The sequence below is a fragment of the Hemiscyllium ocellatum genome, chromosome 7, assembly GCF_020745735.1.
Source record: "Hemiscyllium ocellatum isolate sHemOce1 chromosome 7, sHemOce1.pat.X.cur, whole genome shotgun sequence".
NCBI classification, from domain to species: domain Eukaryota; kingdom Metazoa; phylum Chordata; class Chondrichthyes; order Orectolobiformes; family Hemiscylliidae; genus Hemiscyllium; species Hemiscyllium ocellatum.
The window spans coordinates 6,537,537-6,560,971 of record NC_083407.1 but is presented as its reverse complement, the minus strand read 5'-3'; the positions used below and the strand labels follow the sequence as shown (position 1 = coordinate 6,560,971).

Here is a 23,435-nt window from a genome sequence, read left to right as displayed (position 1 = left end):
TCACTTTCAGTTTAAAAGAATAAAGAGGAATTTACTTATCTAACCCCGTGCTGCCACTGTCCCAGGAGCACTTGATGGTGACAGTGTACAGATAGCTTTAAAACATAGAGCATAGAACAGTACAGCACAGTACAGGCCTGTTGGCCCTCGATGTTGTGCAGACTTTTTATCCTATTCTAAGATCAAAGTAACCTACATACCTTTCATTCTACTATCATCCAAATGCCTATCCAACAATCGCTTAAATGTCCCTACTGTATCTGACTGTACTACCACAGCTTGCAGTGCATTCCATAACCCGCCACACTCTGTGTAAAGAACCTACCTCTGACATCTCCCCTAAACCTTCCTCCAATCACCTTAAAATTATGCCCCCTCGTGATAGACATTTCTGCCCTGGGGAAAAGTCTCTGGCTCTCCACTCTACCCATGCCTCTCACCATCTTGTATACCTCTATCACGTCACGTTTCATCCTTCTTCACTCCAATGAGAAAAGCCCTAGCTCTCTCAACCTTTCTTCATAAGACATACCCTCCAGTCCAGGCAGCATCCTGATAAATCTCCTCTGCACCCTCTCTAAAGCTTACACATCTTTCCTATAATGAGGCGACCAGAACTGAACACAATATTCCAAGTGTGGTCTAACCAGGGCTCGATAGAGCTGCAGCATAACCTCACGGCTCTTAAACACAAACCCCTGCTAATGAAAACCACCATATGCCTTCTTAACAAACTGGGTGACAATTTTAAGGGATCTGTGGACATGGACCCCAAGATCCATGCGTTCCTCCACACTGCCAAGAATCCTGCCTTTGACCCTATAATCTGCATTCAAAAATTCACGCTTCCAGGTTGAACTCCATCTGCCACATCTCAGCCCAGCTCTGCATCCTGTCAATGTCCCGTTGCAACCTCCAACAGCCCTCCACACTATCCACAACTCCAGCAAGCTTTACTTTGTATTTAACCCCTTACTGTACCTGTGCTGGGAGTGACTGATATAGATAGCGTTGAGAGAACTTTGCTTTCAGTTTAAATAATAAAAACAGCATTATTTTCAGTTTGCTTTCAGTTTACAAACGTAGAGTGAACTTTACTCAGTATCTACCCCAGTGCTGTCCCGGTCCTGACAGTGCTTGCTAGGGACCACACAGAGAGTGTTTTACTCTGTATCTATCCCTGTGCTGTCTCTATACCAGGAGTGTTTGATGGAGACAGCGTCAAAGGAACTTTACTTTCAGTTTAAATAGTAGAGGAGACTGTTCTTTCCCTGTCCTAGCAATGTTTGATAGGATACAGTGTCAAGGAACCTTTGCTTTGTATCTAACCCTGTGCTGTACCTGCCCTAGGAGTGTGTTTGATCGGGACAGTGTACAGTGAACTTTACTTTCAAATAAAAAGCTTAGGGGGAGCTTTATGTAGCTAACCTGACGCCGTCCCTGTCCTGGGAGTGTTTGATTACATTTAGTTTACTAGAATAGAGGAAGCTTTAATTTCAGTTAAGAGAGAGTACAGAGCTCTTTAGTCTGTATATAATCCTGTGATGTACTTGTCCTAGGTGTGTTTGATGAGGACAGTGTTGAGGGAACTTTAATTTTAGTTTAAAAGAGCAATGTTAGTTTACTCTATCTAATTCTGAACTATCCTGGGACTGATGGATGGGATGTTGTACAAAAAGCTTCACTTTCAATTTTGAACAGTACAGTGAGCTTTCCTGTCATGTCAGAAGAGTAGAGGGAGTGTTATTCTGTATGGTTTATGTCCTGGGACTGTTTAACAGGGACATTGCAGAGAGAGTTTTAGTTTCACTTCAAGAGTACAGTGAGCCTTACTTTCACTTTAAAAGCGCGGAGTCATCCTTACTCTGTATCTGAAGCCATGCTATCTCTGTCTTGGGACTGTCTGATGGAGACAATGTAGAGATAGTTTTCCTTTCAGTATAAATGAGCATACAATCCTTTACTCTGTATCTCACCCAATGCCAAACTTATCCTGAGTGCACCTGACAAGGTAGCTAAAAGGGGAATTTTCCAGTGTACTACTGTACACAGGCTGAGTGTGTTTGAATAATGGATATAACTCCCTAGCACTGTCCCCCAGAAAGACACCGATCATTCTTGGAGAAGCATATAATTCACATACAACAAAGTGCATTACCTCAGGTCTCCAGTATGCTTTCGCATATGCACAGTCAGATAGTGTTTCCACTTGGTGATGTAACCACACTCTGTGCACATGTAGTTCTTATCGTCAGAATGCGTGAGCATGTGCTTCGATAGGTAGCCTACATCCCTGCAGGTGAAATCGCACAGTTCACATTTATGTGGCTTCTCGCCTAGAAAGGAAGGTTTAAAACCAACAACAACAAAAATAAAATAATTAGACCCAGAAACATCCTCTAACAATACTCCTCCGACTCCTTGAACTTCTTTAGAAATTACTTAGTCTACTTGGGAATTACCATACACAGTTCTGTTCTCAATATCATAAGGAAGAGGGACGTAAATAAACTGCAAAGTGAAGATTTTAAAACTTCAAAAGAAGCTGCTCATATCAGGCAGATCAGGTTCTGCTGCACTGCCTTCTCCCACTCGGTATGAGGCATCAGTTAAAAAGGAACTTTAAAACAGGTTGAAAATGTGTCCTCTGAAATTTTAGCTAATGATTGGACAGACATCAATATTTTCAACTTTTCTGAAAGAACAGTTTGCAATGCAAAGAGACTGGTTGCAGTCAGGAGAATACTGCATTTGCAAAGAGCATGAGCTGCCTGACTGCAGTCAAAGTCTACAATATGTTCAGACAGAGGTAATATGACCCAGTTTGTGTGTGTAGAAAACCTATTGGATTTGAATAGGCAGACAGTTAGGGAGGAAACCTGCCTGAAGAACAGCCTCTGGCCTCTCTCACTTTTCTCTGCAAACCAATGGAAAACTTCAGTATTACAAGGCAGAATTCAAAATAAAGACCAAAGTCTCCAGAAGAGAGAAGACAGCCAACCACAACTGATCCAGGAAGCCAACAGCTCGCGTGCACAGAGACTTCAGCCATCAGCTGTACATTCCATGGTAAGTCTTTTTTTTCCCTGAATTTAACTGTTTCCTGTCCAAAGTACTTAAGCATAGCATTCAGAGTCAGAGTCAGAGTCAGAGAGGTGTACAGCATGGAAACAGACCCTTCGGAACCCGTCCATGCTGACCAGATATCCCAACCTAATCTATCCCACCTGCCACCACCCGGCCCATATCCCTCCAAACTCTTCCTATTCATATACCCATCCAAATGCCTCTTAAATGTTGCAATTGTACCAGCCTCCACCACTTCCTCGGACAGCTCATTCCATACATGTACCACCCTCTGTGTGAAAAGGTTGCCCCTTAGGTCTCTTTTATATCTTTCCCCTCTCACCCTAAACCTATGCGCTCTAGTTCTGGACTCCCCCACCCCAGGGAAAAGGCTTTGTCTATTTACCCTATCCATGCCCCTCATAATTTTGTAAACCTCTATAAGGTCACCTCTCAGCCTCCGACGACTCCAAGGAAAACAGCCCCAGCCTGTTCAGCCTCTCCCTGTAGCTCAAATCCTCCAACCCTGTCAACATCTTTGTAAATCTTTTCTGAACCCTTTCAAGATTCACAACATCTTTCCAATAGGAAGGAGACAAGAATTGCACACAATACTCCAACAGTGGCCTAACCAATGTCCTGTACAGCCACAACATGACCTCCCAACTCCTGTACTCAATACTCTGACCAATAAAGGAAAGCATACCAAATGCCTTCTTCACTATCCTATCTACCTGTGACTCCACTTTCAAGGAGCTATGAAGCTGCACTTCAAGGTCTCTTTGTTCAGCAACACTCCCTAGGTGTATAAGTCCTTCTGAGATTTGCTTTCCCAAAATTCAGCACCTCGCATTTATCTGAATTAAACTCTATCTGCCACTTCTCAGCCCATTGGCCCATCTGGTCCAGATCCTGTTGTAATCTGAGGTAACCTTCTTCGCTGTCCACTACCCCTCCAATTTTGGTGTCATCTGCAAACTTACTAACTGTACCTCTTATGCTCACATCCAAACCATTTCTGTTAATGACAAAAAGTAGAGGACCCAGCACCAACCTGTGTGGCACTCCACTGGTCACAGGCCTCCAGCCTGAAAAACAACCCTCCACCACCACCCTCTGTCTTCTACCTTTGAGCCAGTTCTGTATCCAAATGGCTAGTTCTCCCTGTATTCCATGAGATCTAACCTTACTAACCAGTCTCCCTTGGGGAACCTTGTCGAACGCCTTACTGAAGTCCATAGAGATCACATCAACCACTCTGCCCTCATCAATCCTCTTTGTTACTTCTTCAAAAAAACTCAATCAAGTTTGTGAGATATGATTTCCCAAATACAAAGCCATGTTGACTATCCCTAATCAGTCCTTGCCTTTCCAAATACATGAACATCGTGTCCCTCAAGATTCCCTCCAATAACTTGCCCACCACCAAGGTCAGGCTCACCGGTCTATAGTTCCCTGGCTTGTCTATACCGCCCTTCTTAAAGAGTGACACCACGTTTACAAACCTCCAGTCTTCCGGCACCTCACCTGTGACTATCAATGATCAAATATCTCAGCAAAAGGCCCAGCAATCACTTCTCTAGCTTCCCACAGAGTTCTAGGGTACACCTGATCAGGTCCTAGGGATTTATCCACTTTTAACCGTTTCAAGACATCCAGCACTTCCTCCTCTAATCTGGACATTTTGCAAGATGTCACCATCTATTTCCCTCCAGTCTATATCTTCCATATCCTTTTCCACAGTAAATACTGATGCAAAATATTCATTTAGTACCTTCCCCCATTTTCTGTGGCTCCACACAAAGGCCGCCTTGCTGATCTTTGAGGGGCTGTATTCTCTCCCTAGTTACATTTTTGTCCTTAATGTATTTGTAAAAACCCTTTGGATTCTCCTTAATTCTATTTGCCAAAGCTATCTCATGTCCCCGTTTTGCCCTCCTGATTTCCCTCTTAAGTATACTCCTACTTCCTTTATACTCTAAGGATTCACTCGATCTATCCTGTCTACACCTGACATATGCTTCCTTCTTTTTCTTAACCAAACCCTCAATTACTTTAGTCATCCAGCATTCCCTGTACCTACCAGCCTTTCCTTTCACCCTGGAATATACTTTCTCTGGATCAAAGTTTGTGCGAAGATTTGTAGCTCGGGTGCTTGTTGTAGTGGTTCTGTTCGCCGAGCTGGAAGTTTTTGTTGCAAAAGTTTCGTCCCCTGGCTAGGAGACATCATCAGTGCTGTGGAGCCTCCTGCGAAGCGCTTCTTTGATGTTTCTTCCGGCATTTATAGTGGTCTGTCCTTGCCGCTTCCGGGTGTCAGTTTCAGCTGTCCGCTGTAGTGATTGGTACATTGGGTCCAGGTCGATGTGTCTGTTGATGGAATTTGTGGATGAATGCCATGCCTCTAGGAATTCCCTGGCTGTTCTCTGTCTGGCTTGCCCTATGATAGTAGTGTTTTCCCAGTCGAATTCATGGCCAAACTAACACACAAAAAAGAGGACACTACAACACACACCTGGGTTAAAAACCTCTCCCACAGACAGCTCACAGACGTGGAAAGAACTATACTGACCAAGGCACTCAACTACAACCACAGGGACGCCAAGACAGCAGACTTCCTAGCAGCACTGGAATGCACACTCAGGAACAATGGACTGACTGAAGAGACACAACAAACAGTGAGACAAACGGTCGTACCTATGATGATAAGAAAAAGACAAACACATAACCTCAACACCAAGGAGAGGGAAGCACTGAAAGCACTAAGAAATGATAAGAACATAATCATACTACCAGCAGATAAAGGCAGAATGACTGTCATCCTAGATAAATCAGACTACATCAAAAAAGCACAACACCTACTAGCAGACACCAACACCTACCAAATGAAAGATTCGGACCCCACACCACAACTCACCAATAGAATAAATAACACTCTAAGGAATCTACAAAAAAACGGACAGATAACCAAAGCGGACCTACGAAGAATGAAACCGGAAAGTAACAACACCCCCAGATTCTATGGACTACCCAAAGTACACAAACCAGACATCCCACTCAGACCCATAGTATCACTACCAGGGACACCAGCATACAAACTGGCCAAAGAACTACAACAGAAACTGAAACACCTGGTCAGCGGATCCAAACACTCCATACAATCAACACAGGAATTCTTGGACGCCATCAGGAATACACACATAGACAAAGAAGAAACCATGATCTCATTCGACGTGACGGCACTGTTCACTTCGATTGACAAAACCCTAGCCAGAGAAACAATAGCCAACCTACTGGACATACAGAACAGAAAACAGGAGGCGGAACCTATCAACAAAGACGGCATACTTAAACTACTGGCCCTATGCCTCACTACACACTTTACATTCAACAATCAGATATACGAACAAATCAACGGAACACCCATGGGATCACCAATCTCGGGACTCATAGCAGAGGCAGTTATGCAAAGGTTAGAACAAACAGCCCTACCACAAATTCAACCCAAACTCTGGGTCAGATATGTCGATGACACTTTCGTAATCATCAAAAACACGGAAATAGAAAAAACACACCGGATCATCAACGCCACACTCACAGGCATCCGATTCACGAGAGAAGTAGAAAAGGATAGCCAACTCCCATTCCTAGACGTGATAGTACAGAGAACACCGAACGGAGAATTCGCCACAAGGGTACACAGGAGAACAACACAAACAGACCAAGTCTTAAACTATGAAAGTAACCACCCCAACACACACAAACGAAGCTGCATCAGGACACTATTCAAAAGAGCCACAACACACTGCAGTACACCAGAACTGCGAAAAGAGGAAGAGGAACACCTATACAAGGTATTCGCCAAAAACGGATACCCGCGCAACTTTATCAACAGATGCCTAAGAGATAGACCACGGAACGAGGACATGCCACAACCAAAAGGACTAGCCACACTACCATACATCAGGAGCGTTTCAGAACTGACAGCCAGACTACTGCGACCCCTAGGACTCATAACGGCACACAAACCAACAGCCACGCTCAGACAACAACTCACTAGAACAAAGGAGCCAATACCCAACATGAGCAAAACTAATGTAGTTTATAAAATACCATGCAAGGACTGCACAAAACACTATATAGGACAAACAGGAAGACAGCTAACAATCCGCATACATGAACACCAACTAGCCACGAAACGACACGACCAGCTATCCCTAGTAGCCACACACTCAGACAACAAGCAACATGAATTCGACTGGGAAAACACTACTATCATAGGGCAAGCCAGACAGAGAACAGCCAGGGAATTCCTAGAGGCATGGCATTCATCCACAAATTCCATCAACAGACACATCGACCTGGACCCAATATACCAATCACTACAGCGGACAGCTGAAACTGACACCCGGAAGCGGCAAGGACAGACCACTATAAATGCCGGAAGAAACATCAAAGAAGCGCTTCGCAGGAGGCTCCACAGCACTGATGATGTCTCCTAGCCAGGGGACGAAACGTTTGCAACAAAAACTTCCAGCTCGGCGAACAGAACCACTACAACTTTCTCTGGATTCTTGTTCTCTCAGTTCTGAAGGCTTCCCATTTTCCAGCTGTCCCTTCGAAAGTTCTTGCCTAATACCATCAAAATTGGCCTTTCTTCAATTTAGAACTTCAACTTTTAGATCTGGTCTATCCTTTTCCATCACTATTTTAAAACAAATTGTGGTCGCTGGCCCCAAAGTGCTCCCCCACTGCCACCTCAGTTAACTACCCTGCCTTATTTCCCAAGAGTAGATCAAGTTTTGCACCTTCTCTAGTAGGTACATCCACATACTGAATGAGAAAATTATCTTGTACGCACTTAAGAAATTTCTCTCCATCTAAACCTTTAACGCTATGGCAGTCCCAGTCTATGTTTGGAAAGTTAAAATCCCCTACCATAACTACCCTATTATTCTTACAGATAGCTGAGATCTCCTTACAAGTTTGTTTCTCAATTTCCCTCTGACTATTAGTGGGTCTATAATACAATTCCAATAAGGTGATCATCCCTTTCTTAATTCTCAGTTCCACCCAAATAACTTCCCTGGATGCATTTCCGGGAATATCCTCCCTCAACATAGCTGTAATGCTATCCCTTATCAAAAACACAACTCCCCCTCCTCTCTTGCCTCCCTTTCTATCCTTCCTGTAGCATTTGTATCCTGGAACATTAAGCTGCCAGTCCTGCCCATCCCTGAGCCATGTTTCTGTAATTGCTATGATATCCCAGTTCCATGTCCCACTCTACAAAGACCTTTTTGTAATATTTCCCAGACTTGGAGGTTATGTCTATATCAGTTATTTTCCTAAGAAGGGCAGTAATATATACTTGAACAGTTTATGCCTTTTGTTAAGAGACATTAAATCTTTGGTTAAGGAAGGTTTATTTGGAACAAACTAGTTCTTTGTTACTCAAGGAATAAAACTCAATATTGGCAATTTACCTTGCCATGCATTTACAGAATCTCATAATCCCCAGAGTGTGGACACAGGCCATTCAGTCCATCTATTCCATACCGACCTTCCAAACAACATCCCACCCGGACAGGCATAAGTCCCAGGGTCACAATTCAAGGCAGCAGCACTCCAACAGCTTAAGGCAAAGATTACATTGAAGATAGAGGATAAGTGACAGGAAGAGAAAGCCTGAGGGATCCAACAATAACATCATTACATGCAAAGCTTTTCTGAAACTACTAGGGTCACCTACAGACCAAAATACTTACCCATACTATACAATGTTAATAAGCTCAGCGACTTTAATTGACTGACTACTTCCAACAGGAGCTGTGCTCACAGCACGTGTCCTTACTGCTCGCTGCAATAGCAATGATTGGCTGTCCTCCAATCCTCCACATGAGCTAACAACCAATCCAATCCAAAACTTCACAGCTCAGATTCTAACTCACACCAAGGAAAAGCTAAGCATCAGCTTGCCCACTAATCTACACTGGTTACTGCTACAACAACACCTTGATGTTAAAATGTTCACCATTTTGATCATGGATTTACCTCGCACCACGCTCCCCCCTTTCCATTTCTATTAGACTCTGGGACACCCATGATTTTAATCAATCCACCACTGGCAGCCATGCCTTCAGCTGCTCTCGCTCTAAACTCCAAATAGTTCTCGGCTTCGCAGTTTCTCTCCCCCTTTAAGATTTTCCTGTGGGGAAGTAGGAACATGGTGGTAATGTTACTGGATTACTCATCCACCGTCCGGGCTAACAAAACAGAACACCACAGCAGAGGAATCAGCCCTTCGGCCCACCATGTCTGTGCTGACTCTCTCACCCCAAACCTGTGCCCCTGAGTATTTGGTAGTCCCACTCTGGGAAAAAGACTATGACTATCCACCCTATTTATGCCTCAGCCTTCAACGCTCTTGCTAAAAGAATCTAAGTTTACATTGCAAGAATTCCGAGAACCCGGTTCAAATCCCGCCACATGACATGAAGAAATCTAAATTCAATAAAATTCTGGAATAAATTAGCTGCTCTGGTATTGACCACATAACTGCTGTCGATTGTCATGAAACCGATCTAATCCACTAACATTCTTTAGAGAAGGAAAGCTGCCATTTTTACCTGGTCTGACCTACTTGTGACTCCAAACACACAGGAAAAAAAAAAGTGAGGACTGCAGATGCTGGAGAGTCAGAGTTGAGAATTGTGGTGCTTGGAAAGCAGAACAGGTCAGGCAGCACCCGAGGAGCAGGAGTGTTGACATTCAGGCATAAGCCCTTCATCAAGAATATGCCCAAAATGTCAAATCTCCTGCTCCTCAGAAGTCTGCCTGACCGGCTGTGCTTTTCCAGCGACAAACTTTATGATTCCAAACACAAAAAGTGATGGCTGACTCTGGTGAGGACCAGAGCTGAAAATGTGTTGCTGGAAAAGCGCAGCAGGTCAGGCAGCATCCAAGGAACAGGAAATTCCAACGTTTTGGGCATAAGCCCTTCATCAGGAATTTCCTGTTCCTTGGATGCTGCCTGACCTGCTGCGCTTTTCCAGCAACACATTTTCAGCTCTGATACTCCAGCATCTGCAGACCTCACTTTCTCCTGTGGTGAGGACCAATAAATACTGATCTAACCACTAGTGCCCACATCCTATGAACAAATTTTAAAAAATTAATCCACTTTAACAAAGCTTCATCTTCTCAACTAAACTACAGTGACAAACATTCTCAGGACAGGTAATTAGACAGGGTAAAGTATGTCCTAAAGCTCCTTTTACTCAAGCAGAAAGTAAAGCTCCCTCTACACTGTCCACATCAAACACACCCAGGATAGAGACAGCAGAAGGTCAGATACAGAGTGAAATTCCCCAAGATGTTGCACTGAATGACCGTGATATTTCTCTAATCTGTGAGAGGTGTCTTTGTGCATACCCCTGTGTGTTCCGATTACCAGCACTGACCTGTGTGCAGGAGGATGTGCCGGTTGAGGACTCGCTTGTGTGCAGTGGCAAAGTCACATTCACTGCATTTGTGGATCTTCTCATTGGCGTGCATCTTGCCAACATGGTCATTGTACTCCACAGGGTTGAAAGTTTTGAACGGGCAGAAGCTGCAGGCCAGTTCTTCGCTGCCTGGGTGACCTCTCCGCTTGTGTCGCCGGAAGACATGCTTGTTGGAGCAGACAAAGTCGCACTGGTCACAGTGGAAGGCATAGTGAGTCCTGCGGTGTGCTTCCATCCCTGCCTCTGTGCCAAACAGAGAGCCACATGTGCGGTAGCGGCACTCTATCGCCCTGGCACCGTGCACCTCCTTGAGATGGCGGACAAAGTCCTTGCGCTCTTCCGCAGTGTAAGTGCAGCCCCCCTCGAAGCAGTCCAGCGGCCGTCGCTCCTCCTTGTGTGTCTTCATGTGCTCCTTCAGCGAATTGCTGACAGTGAATTTCTCCTCGCAAGCCGGGCACGAGTACACATCAGAGTAGAAGTTGGTGGTGTTCTCGTGCATGCTGGCCATGTGTCGGTTCAGGGAGTTCTTCTCCACCGCACTGTAGTCACAAAGTGGGCAGTGATGGGTCTTCTCACCGAGTTCCCGCATCAGGTGTACCTTCAGCTTGCCCTTGCTGGTGAAGAACTTTTGGCAGTGAGGGCATTGGAGACTGGGGTCCGGGAAATGCAGGTGAAGGTGCTCCACAAGATGTGTTCTCTTTTTAAAGCAGCGCTTGCATTCAGGACAGATGTGAGTTTTGTACAGGTGCTCCATTCCTTCCTGAACATCAACTGGCACAGGCAATCAAAAACAAGAAACAAAATAAAACCATCAAAGAGATGCTGTAAAGCTAAATGTACACACATACAAACTATAAAGCAGCCAACATAATCAAAAACCTCTCCCAACTAGTTATACTCGCTTCCATCAGGCAGAAGACACAAGTTTGAAAATGTGTACCAGATTCAAGAACAGTATCTTCCCCACTTTATCAGACTTAGGAATGGACCTCTCTTATATTAAAATTGATCTTTCTCTGCACCTTCTCTGTAGCTTTAACACTATATTCTGTGTTCTGCTCTAGTACCCTGATATACTTATGTAAGGAATGACTTGTCTGGGTAGCATGCAAAACAATACTTTTTACTGTATCTCGGTACACGTGACAATCATCAATCAAATCAAATATAACTCTCACGATCCACCACCCACTCACTGGCTTCCCATGGCTGACGCTTCTTTCTCAACCAATGTCACTAAAACAAATTATCTGGTCATCTACCTCACTGTCATTTGTTGAATTTTAGTCATACGCAAATTGATTCTCGAGTTTTCTACAGCAATTGGAGAAAGTGAGGACTGTAGATGCCTGAGATCAGAGTCGAGAGTGCGGTGCTGGAAAAGCACAGCAGGTCAGGTAGCATCTGAGGAGCAGGGGAATCAGCCCTGATAAAGTTTGCACATTCTCCCCGTGTCTGCGTGGGTTTCCTCCGGGTGCTCCGGTTTCCTCCCACAGTCACAAAGATGTGTGGGTCAGGTGAATTGGCCATGCTAAATTGCCCCTAGTGTTAGGTAAGGGGTATATGTATGGGTGGGTTGCGCTTCGGCGGGTCGGTGTGGACTTGTTGGGCCGAAGGGCCTGTTTCCACACTGTAAGTAATCTAATCTAAAAAAAAAGGTCTTACCACCGAAGCGTCGATTCGCCTACTCTTCGGATGCTGTCTGACCTGCTGTGCTTTTCCAGCACCACACACACAACTTTTCTACAGCAATGTCTACAGTTGAAATTACCTTACTAGTTGTAAAATGCTTTGCGATACCCTGTGACCAAAGAGATTATATAAGATACAATTGCAATCAGTTATTAATTCACCTTTGAAATGTCTCTGTCTGAAGGATTTAGCTTCTCTGTTAGTATCTCTCTCTGAGCCAGTTTCCAGGAACAGCTCCTCTTCACACCTGGACCGCTTCCGCTTTCTGGACACTCTTTGCGTTGTGCTGTTACCTTGATTTGCTGCCTGTCTCCTTCCCTCCTGTTCCTCATTCCCTTTAGTAGCACCTGTACTCTTATCTACAAGCAAACAAACAATCTGCGTCACACTGCAGGACTCTCTACAAAGTGATGAGCATCTTCAATGAACATTCTATACAGAATGGAAACTGGGTGGACTAGTTCAGATGCAGCCTGATCCTTATTGTTGGAATTGTGCATTTAAGAATCCTTTTCTGTTGACCCAGCATTTTCTGGTAGAAGTGAAAGGTCTACTTAAGGTAAAGATTTGTGGGCGGCACGGTGGCACAGTGGTTAGCACTGCTGCCTCACAGCGCCAGAGACCCGGGTTCAATTCCCGCCTCAGGCGAATGACTGTGTGGAGTTTGCACGTTCTCCCCGTGTCTGTGTGGGTTTCCTCCGGGTGCTCCGGTTTCCTCCCACAGTCCAAAGACCTGCAGGTCAGGTGAATTGGCCATGCTAAATTGCCCGCAGTGTTAGGTAAGGGGTAAATGTATGGGTGGGTTGCGCTTTGGCGGGTCGATGTGGACTTGTTGGGCCGAATGGCCTGTTTCCACCCGGTAAGTAATCTAATCTAAAAAAAATTTGACAGGCTTGGCTTGTATCCACTGGAGTTTAGAAGGATAAGAGTTGACTTGCTTGAACATACAAGTTGACAGAATCTAGAACTGGGGGGTCACTAGGGTTTAAAAATAAAAAAAGGGTTGCCCACTCAAGACAGAAACAAAAATAACTTTTTTTCCTCACTGAAGGTCACTGAGTCTTCAAAACTCTCATCTTTGAGCAGTTTAAGGCCGGGTTCAAGTCCCACCTGCTCCGGACGTGTATAATGACATTTCTGAAAAGGCTGATTAGAAAATAGCTTTAGACAGAGGTGGATTGATGCTTGCTAAAGAAAAGGGTGAAAGATTAGCAAGGGTAGCAGGAATGTGGGGGAAACAGGTCAGCTATGACAATTATTAAATAGTAACACAGGCTAGAAGCCTACTCTTCTTCCAAATTCTATGTTAGCAACTTGTGTCACATCATGTCAATGGCACAAAAGCAGCCATTCAGCCCAAATGAGCCAAACCAGAGTTTATGCTCTGTGTCACCTTCCTCACATTCTACTTTATCATAACCTTTTATTCCTGTCTCCCGCCTGTCTACTTAGTATCCCCTGAAATTTCCCTGTATTGATCATTTCAATGACTGCCTTTGGAACATTCTGGGTAAAGAATATTAACGGGTTAGAGTAGTGATAAATGGCTCCATTTCGGAATGGCAGGCAGTGACCAGTGGGGTACCGCAGGGATCAGTGCTGGCACCACAGCTTTTTACAATATATGTTAATGATATAGAAGATGATATTAGTAATAACATTAGCAAATTTGCTGATGATACTAAGCTGGGTGGCAGGGTGAAATGTGAGGAGGATGTTAGGAGATTACAGGGTGACCTGGACAGGTTAGGTGAGTGGTCAGATGCATGGCAGATGCAGTTTAATGTGGATAAATGTATGGTTATCCACTTGGTGGCAAGAACAGGAAGGCAGATTACTACCTAAATGGAATCAATTGAGGTAAAGGGGCAGTACAAAGAGATCTGGGTGTTCTTGTACACCAGTCAATGAAGGTAAACATGCAGGTACAGCAGGTAGTGAAGAAGGCTAATAGCATGCTGGCCTTCATAACAAGAGGGATTGAGTATAGAAGCAAAGAGGTTCTTCTGCAGCTGTACAGGGCCCTGGAGAGACCACACCTGGAGTACTGTGTGCAGTTCTGGTCTCCAAATTTGAGGAAAGACATTCTGGCTATTAGGGGGTGTAGCGTAGGTTCACGAGGTAAATTCCTAGAATGGCGGGACTACCTTACGCTGAAAGACTGGAGCGACTGGGCTTGTATACCCTTGAGTTTAGAAGACTGAGAGGGGATCTGATTGAGACATATAAGATTATTAAAGGATTGGACACTCTGGAGGCAGGAAACATGTTTCCGCTGATGGGCGAGTGCCGAACCAGAGGACACAGCTTAAAAATACAGGGTAGACCATTTAGGACAGAGATGAGAAGAAACTTCTTCACCCAGAGAGTGGTGGCTGTGTGGAATGCTCTGCCCCAGAGGGCAGTGGAGGCCCAGTCTCTGGATTCATTTAAGAAAGAGTTGGATAGAGCTCTCAAGGATTGTGGAATCAAGGGTTATAGAGATGAGGCAAGAACAGGATACTGATTAAGGATGATCAGCCATGATCACATTGAATGGTGGTGCAGGCTCGAAGGGCAGAATGGCCTATTCCTGCACCTATTGTCTATTGTCTCATTTCAGTCTTTCCTACAAGTGGAAACAGCCCCTGCATAACTATCCTCAAACAAACAGTTTGACAATTTTAATGACCTCAATCACTGCATCCCGTGGTCTTTCCTTTCCTGGAAAGATTTTCAATCTTTCTTGGCAAGTATTAGTTCTCGGTTCTGGTATCATCCTGGATAATCTTTTTACATCTTCTCATGTGCCTCTGTATCCTTTCTATAATATTTGATAGATTGTACTAATAAGTGTGACATCATTTCTCTGCTTCTCAACTCCATGTCTCTCGGAATTAACATGAATGGTTGCTTTGTTTTATTAAATCGGTGGCCCTGCTTTAAGTGATCAACGTATCTGTGATCTTACAGCTTTCTGCTCCTTTGCCCCATTATCCAAGTAGGATATGGCTTCTTGTCTTTCCTACCAAAGGATAGTGCCTTATACTTCCCCATATTGAAATTAATTACTCATCGAAGCACCAATTTTGCAAGTTTAGTAACACCTGGCAATATTTTGTTGCATTCTTCCTCTGTATGAAATTATCTAAGAATTAGTTACCACACATCCCACAGCATTTAATACTCAGGATTAGAAAAGATGCCTGAGGTGTTGCTTACTGTCAATCGTGGATGCAGGTTCCTGTAAAAACAAAACCAGTTCTGGAGTTGAACAACTTATAATTTGTTATATAATTGTTATAGGATGAATCCCAGTACAAAGGGATTTTTTTTGTCTTACAAGCAAAGGCTAAACAGACTGGAACTCTATTCAGTGAAATTTAGAAGCAAGAGAGGTGATCTCATTGAAACATTTGGGATTTTTAAGGGGCTTGACAGGATAAATGCTGAGAGGATGTTTGTCCTCATGGGAGAGTCTAGAACCAGAGGGCATAGTCTCAGAATAAAAGAGGATCTAACTTAAGACTGAGATGAGGAAAAACTTCTTCTCTAAGAGTTGAGTCTTTAGAACTCCTTGCCATGGAGGAAGCTATGGGGGCAGAGTTCTTGAGTATATTGATGAGGGAGATGGATTCTTCATAGTAGTGATTCATGGATTACAGGGAAAAAGGCAGGAAGGTGTACGTGAGTAATGCTGGGTCAGCCACGATCCGATTAAACAGTGAGCAGGCTTAAGGGGCCTTTTGGTCTCATGAGAGGAGGAGTTCTCAAAATCCAGATTGCTATTGCAGGACTGTTAGTGCAACGGTAGGAAAAATAGAACTACCTACCAGAGTGTACAGTAAGATGTTTCTTCAAGGCTTTGTGGTAGCGGCTAGTGAACTCACACATGTTACAGCCATAATCTGCTTTATCTCGATGTGTCCCACTGTAGTGTTTGTTCAGGTCACGTGCCACACAACTCTTGAAAGGACAGAGTTTACACGTGAACTTTTTTCCTTTCAGCCTCCCCCGTTTCTTGTGCTGGGTGAGGAGCTTAGCACTGGAGCAGGCAAAATCACACTGGTCACAATGGAATGGATAGTGCCCACGTCGGTGCTCCTCCATATCTGCTGAGCTCTGGAATGTCAGTCCACAGGTCCGGTAAGGGCATGGAAGGGCCTTGACGTTACAACTGGTTCCCGCATGGCCAAGCTGCTCACCATTGCAAACCTCCACCTGGTCACCGTTGTGCGTGACTATGTGCTCCTGCAGTGCCTGCAACTGGGCAAACTCTTCACCACAAACCGGGCAAGGATACTTTTCCCAAGCACCGATGTCTGCAATAGCCAGGGAAAGCCCGTTTTCCTCGCTGCTGGTGACCTGTTTCTTGCAAGAGATCCTGGGGTGCTTTGCCTGCGATCTGCCTTCACTGTTGTGCTTGACAGACAGAGTGCATTTAGTGTCCGGTTCATGACGCTGCTGGCGATCAGTCAAAAGGTTCTGGTTCTCAAAGCTCTTGTTGCATTGTTGGCAGCAGTGAAGTTCTTCCATTTCGATCAAATCATCTAGTGAGAACATAAAACTCTGTCAGTCAGTCTCATCATTTATCCAAGGGCCAGACTACATGTCAATGTCTTAATTGAGCACCTGTAGTGTAAGGTACTAGACTCGGTCTGGAACTGAGAGAAATTTGTGTGTCTTTGCTCAAAAAAAATCAAAATGTTAATATGTGGGTGCAGCGATGATTAGGAAGATAAATTAAGCATCCGCTTTTATTTTTAGCGGGTTGGAGTACAAGAGAAATTTTGTTGTAATTTGTCAGCTTGTACTCCCTTTAGTAGAGATGAACAGTGGATGATCTAATTCATTGACTAATACAGCACAGGAGGATATTCAGCCCAATTGTTCCATAATATCTCTCTACAAAAGCAATTCTACTAGACCCACTCCTTCACATCCTGCTATTTTCTCCCCTTTTCAAGTGTTTATAGAGCTCTTTTACAAACACCATGACTGAATCTGCTTCCATCACAGCCTCAGGTGAAGCATTCCAGATACTAACTGCTCACTGGGAAAAATAACGGTTCCACGTGTCAACTTTAGTTCTTTTGGCAACTGCCCCTTGAAACAGGTATTCTCCAACTTTCAATTCTTCCGTCAATGGAAATGGTCTGAACAAAGTAGATAAAACTATCTATGATTTTGAAGCAGACTCAATGTTCTCTTTTGGGAAGAATGAGATTAACTTATCCAAATTGATCCACATGTCAAAGTCCTTCACCTCTGAAATACATCTGCTAAGTCTTTTCTGCAGCACCTTTACTATCTTATTAAAGTCACATCCTGAATTGGCTATTCTGGATGGAGGTATTCCAATGAAGGTCTAATGACTATCATGACTAAAGGTCATAATAACTTCCGTGCTCTTGTAATCTACGCCTTAATTCATACAACCCAGAATCCTGTCTGCAACAACAGCTTTTCAGATATTTATGAAAATGATTCAACAGGGTCAACAGAGCAAACCTATTTCCTTCAGGAATGGCTGTGAGGAGAAATTCAGACATAGCCAATTTTTGTTTAGTAAGGAGATTAACATTGACGGAAGGTGAACAGAGTTCACTTACAGTTCTGCCATGTTCTATATGAATAGTCAGGATAGGCTACAGGGATTGAAGAGTCAGTTGTTATTGGTTGCTCACAACCAGAAGGGTTATCACATACAACCAAACGGCTATTCCCACCACCAAACAAAATGTGATATTTTTCATCTATTAACCACCACCACAAAATGGTCATGTTTCCAATCAATTAGTCTGCATACAAAGCCCCTTAAGGGGAGAGAGAGAGCTAGACCAAAATGGAGTTGAAAGGGGAGAAAAGGCACTCGACCACCTGCAATGTCCACCTTTCTTTAAAAGCACTGAGGGAGTAAAGGATTGGCTCATGCTCCTATCATTGAGGTCAGATGACCGGCTGCATAACAGATTTCACTGAGATTTGAGCTTCACTCAGTCCCTCATACAAGTGACTTTGAATTGTGCCCCAATGCTATTTAATTTTAAGCATGTGGGGGGGCATCAAATGAGGTTTCAATTTAAATACTTTTAAAGGAACACTTCTTTTAGTTATGTCTGCACCTAGTGGCCCTAGATGACATGGTGTTCACCTGCTCCCCTGAGGTTACTTGCAATAGGTGGGTACTGCAGGGACTGGCACACATCTGTCTCCACCCAAAACAAATCTTGACAATTTTAAACTTGTCCTTAAAGAACAAACAATGCTCCCATAAAAAGCTATAAACTATTCATTTAGTTCGATTGAGTTGTTTGGTTTCGAGTAGTGCTGAAAAACATAAATTTTGTCAAAATTTGCATCTTGCACAAATCAAGATATTTCACAAGAATACCAACCCAAGGGGAAAACATTTGTGAGAGGAGAGGAGAGTGCTGATAGATTGGTAGAGACTTTGCCATGGAGAGTGCACTCATTGATGCTGATTGACAGATAATTTAAACAGTTTGCTTCAATTTCTATTTGGTCAACATAGTTCCCTGAGAAATGAACCACAGAATAGCTACTGCCTATTTATTGAGCTAAAACAGGCACAGAGCATGTACATGTTCATTCTGACTGTGAAGTATTTGCAGCTTCCAGTACCCAGAAGTGTGCACAATACTGCTAGCACTGGCGATAATGCTGAATTGGCTGTCAGTGTAATTCTTCACAGATTTGGGACTATCCAGTGAGTGCAGTCCAATTGCAGAATCAGAATTAATATTGCATAGCGTCTTGTAAGCTTTGCACATGTGAACTATTTGGGTACATTGCTTGTTACAAACAGCTGAAGGGAAATACTGTTCTGATGTACTCACCAGTCTTAAGGACATATTGTCTATATACCTAACATCAAGCCAGCACAGAGCTTCATATTTCTCATATACCAGAGAGAGAGTGTCATTTGGCTTAACAGCAACATCTGGTTCATAGCTAACACCACTCAGGCTGCTATTGTATAGGTCATCCCAAACCTTCCATTGTTGGACAATATACACATCAGGATTCCTACATATGCACGTGCTATTAAACTGGCCTCAGAAACCATACAAATAGAACCTGAACTGATAAATTTGTTCTCAGATGTTTCATCAACATGTCAGGTAACATCATCAGTGAGCCTCCGATTAAGCGCTAGTGCTCTGTCCCGCTTGCTATTTATCGATCTTGTCTAACCAGCTCAGCAAGCAAACTTATAACCCGATCCACAACCTGAACTACAAATCTTTTCCAAAATTGCAAAGGGCCTGAGCTATTTGTTCACTGTGTAAACTTAATACTGAAATAGGGCTCAAAGCCATCTTGTTAAATAATGACTACTCTGTTCATATCATTCCTAGCTATGTATCATGTAATCGCATGAAAAAAACGGACCCTTGGTCCTGAAAAATACGCAGTCTACCTCAAAGGAAGGACAACTTATGTCAGATATTTAAGCAATAGGTTGCTCCTACACAGCAGCAACACTGCACTACTCAAGCTATGTAGTAGCAGAAGATGATTTATTTAGTACTTACTGGTTATTTTCAGAGTGCAAAGACATAATTTCCTTGGCTACTTCAGGCCTCAGATTGCACTGGAGAGCAAGTATGTGATGGCCAACAGCATATTTGCGACTGGGCCAATGAGTCGATACTGCAGGGTATTGTCTTCCTCCATGTTTTAATCTAACTTTGTAAGCTTCCTTTAAAACTTTTTGTTAATGCCTCTTCAAAGGCTGTCACTTATTAATTTGTTTTAATTTAAAGTTTTTTTTATCGTAAAGATTATGAGGAAACACTAGTATTGCAGTCAAGGCCCAGCCATTAAAGTGTTGGATTTAAAATCCATAGAAGGCTCCTTGTGCAGGATCAAATTCTGTTAACTATGTTTGTAAATGTCACACAGGTTTATATTCCCTGGTGATTAGGATGGGATGGTTTCACTGCTACAGTCCAAGTTCAATTCCTGGTCAGGCAATTAAAGTTTAATTTAGGGTCTTGCCGTGCAGTGGTAGCGTCCTTGTCTCTGGAACAGGAGGTCTGGATTCAAGCTTGACATGCTCCAGAAGTATGTGACATCTCTAAACAGGTTGAATAGGAAACATCTTTAAGGAAAGACTTCTTGGTGCCTGTCATTTATGCAACTTTGAGCAGTCTGTGTTCCACAGAAACACAGGTGGTGTGAAGCTGTCGCCCCTGTCTCCCTGCCTTATGAAGCAGCTCCTCAGGTTTTGGTTGCACCTTATAGGAATTGAGACCTTGAAAAGGAGTAGGATATTTGGTTCTTCAAGCCTGCTCCACTATTCACGGCTCATCTGGATGTCATCTCAACTGCACTTTCTTGCTTGCACCCCATAGCCTCTGGCTTCCTTGCCTATCAAACGCTATGGAAGGCAGGATGACGAAATTCAATGACCACTGTTTTCAGCTTCCACTGCTTTCTGGGGAACCGAATCCTACAGGTTAACACCACCCTGAGGAAAAGAATTTTCCTCACCTCAGTCTTTAAAAGGAAGACTCTGATCCTAAATGTAGACTCCCTGGTAAGAGGAATAACCAGGAGAAAGTGAGGACTGCAGATGCTGGAGATCAGAGCTGAAAAATGTGTTGCTGGAGAACCTCCTGCTCCTTGGATGCTGCCTGACCTACTGCACGTTTCCAGCAACACATTTTTCAGTTCAAGAGGAATAACCAACCTAGTATCCTCTCTGTCAAGCCCTCTCTGGATCATATGTGTTTCAATAAGTTCTCCTCTCATTATTTTACAATCCAGTGGGTATAGGTTCAGTCTGTTCAATCTTTTTTCACGAGGCCTCCATTCCAGGAATCAGTCGAGTGAACATTCTCTAAAGTACTTCTAAAACAATTGCATAATTTTTCCAATAACACACCAAAACTTTACAATATACTCCAGACGTGGTCTCACCAAGGCCCTGTACAAGTAATCAATTAATTAAGTCTACTCAAACAGTTCAAAAAAAGCATATACTGAATTTGTACTATGGTCAGGTTAGGAGGTGTACGCTTGCAAAGGTGCATGTTGTAAATAAATGAAAGGCTGTGTAAAGATCAGGTCCAAAACTACCCTTCACAAACTGGCTTGCCAGAACAGAACAGTGTAACTTTATATATGACTAAAACAGTGTTTGCATTTAGTTTCCCCAGAGAGAGGGAAGGAGCACATCTATCTGTTCCATGTAATACCCACACAAGCATTTCACAGAAGGGGTCAGAGGAATGACCCTTTCCTAGCCCAGTGATGTAGAGGTTAATTGTACTGGTGCTTGTGCTTTTGCTACCTGCTCACCTTTCTATGCCAGTGCTTTCTTGGCATATCTCCAAATCTTCCTCTGCATGCATCAACTCATACAAAATGCTGTTTCTCATCTCCTAACTCTCATCAATGTCCCACTCACCCACTATTTCTGTTTGTAGGTCTACACTGTCTCCCAATCCAGCAAAACTTGTTTGTGTGTTTTAGAATATGTAGCTTCATAAATAAGAGTTTAAACTGTAGAAATTAGGGCAAATGCAACACAAACAAGCTGAGAGGATACGTTTTTTTAAAATTCATCATTGGCAATGGGTATCACTGGCTAGCCCAGTATTAATTGCCTGTCCCTAGTTGCTCATTGAGAAGGTGGGGGTGAGCTGCCTTCTTGAACTGCTGCAGTCCATGTGCTGTAGGTAGACCCACAATGCCATTAGGGAGGAAATTCCAGGATTTTGACCCAGCGACACCAAAGGAACGGTGATATATTTCCAAGTCAGGACAACGAATCACTTGACGGAGAACTTGCAGAGGGTGGTGTTGCCATGTGGCTGCTGCCTTGTCCTTCCAGATGGAAGTGGTCACGAGTTTGGAAGTTGTACCTCAGGACCTTTGGTGAATTTCTACAGTGCATCTTTTGGATGGCAGACACTGCTGCTGCCACCAAGTGTCACTGGTCACTATAATTTAAAAATGTCAGAATAGAAGACAGAGATACATATAACAGTGGGTGGAGAAACTTAAAACAATACTTGATCTAACTGAAAACAGAAAAGGAAAACGGAAACAGTAAAACATGGTAAGGAAACTGACACTTCTGGTATTTTAGGAATCAAAACTGAACCCAAGTCTCAAATCTAAAACCTCTGGATAGACTGAAACTGGTTGAGCTAAATAAAAGGGATTCAAAACCATTTGAGCTCAGTAGTTGCAGCGTTAAGCTCACTGAAGACAACAAAGTAAAATGACAGATAGACTTATACTGTGAGCATTGTAAAAAACTGACCTCATCATTTGCCACATGGAATGAAGGTTCAATCTCAATTTGAATTTTGTGATGAAACAGCAGTCGGAAGATTAACCGATTTGAAACTAGTGGAAGAATCTATAACGGTCCTCAAACTCTTGTGGCAGAGAAAGAAATCAGCCAAACAATAGATTAGTTTGGAAGTATTGAAAAAAGTAACCAGAGCAAGGGACTAAAGAGAAGCTAAATTAAATTTTTACTTCAGAGCTGGATCAGAAAGCTTCCAGAGGACTGAAGCATACTTTTGGGTAGAAGCAAGTAATTTTAAAATTAATTGACCAAGAATTCTCTTCTGAGGCAAGTGCATAAAATACTTTTGTTATAACCTAAATTATTAAAGACAACTGGTTTTGTTTATCTTGTTTTCATAAATGGAGAAGTTGGGAAGGGAAGGTGTCCAAAAGGATCTGGGTCTCCTTGTGAACAAGTCCCTAAAAGCCAGCATGCAGATGCAGCAAGCAATTCAGCCTTTATTGAAAGGGGACTAACATACAGGGGTAAAGAGGGCTTACAACAATTGTAGAGATCTTGGTGAGTAAACATCCAGAAGAGTTAGAATCATACAGTGATACAGTATGGAAACAGACCCTTTGATCCAACTCGTCATGATCCAACCAGACATCCCAATCTGCACAGTTTTGATCTCCTTAACGAAGGAGATCTCCTTAACTAAGGAACCACTGGCCTTGGGGGGGAGCAGAGGCTCATCAGTGTAAACACCGAGAAAACAGGATTTGTTTTTAAGGAGAGAAGGAGGGAAGGAGGGAAACTGGACCAGTGTTCTGAGCTTAAGACAGCAAGTGGTGATTTCAGTGAAATTTGCAAAAGTCTTACCTCTGACACAGATGTAAAAGAGGACATAATGCCTCACTGGA

General features: G+C 43.4%; 1 protein-coding gene across 1 annotated transcript in view; it reads right to left on the bottom strand.

The window, feature by feature from the left end:
- The window catches only part of znf142 (zinc finger protein 142), a 43,168-nt gene that overhangs the window by 11,962 nt on the left and 7,771 nt on the right, over positions 1-23,435 (bottom strand). The window contains exons 3-6 of the mRNA XM_060828227.1: positions 16,073-16,789; positions 12,422-12,619; positions 10,527-11,339; positions 2,159-2,336 (exon numbers count right to left, since the gene is read on the bottom strand). Coding sequence (XP_060684210.1) covers positions 2,159-2,336; positions 10,527-11,339; positions 12,422-12,619; positions 16,073-16,789 — 1,906 coding nt within the window. The remainder of the gene's footprint in view (positions 1-2,158; positions 2,337-10,526; positions 11,340-12,421; positions 12,620-16,072; positions 16,790-23,435) is intronic.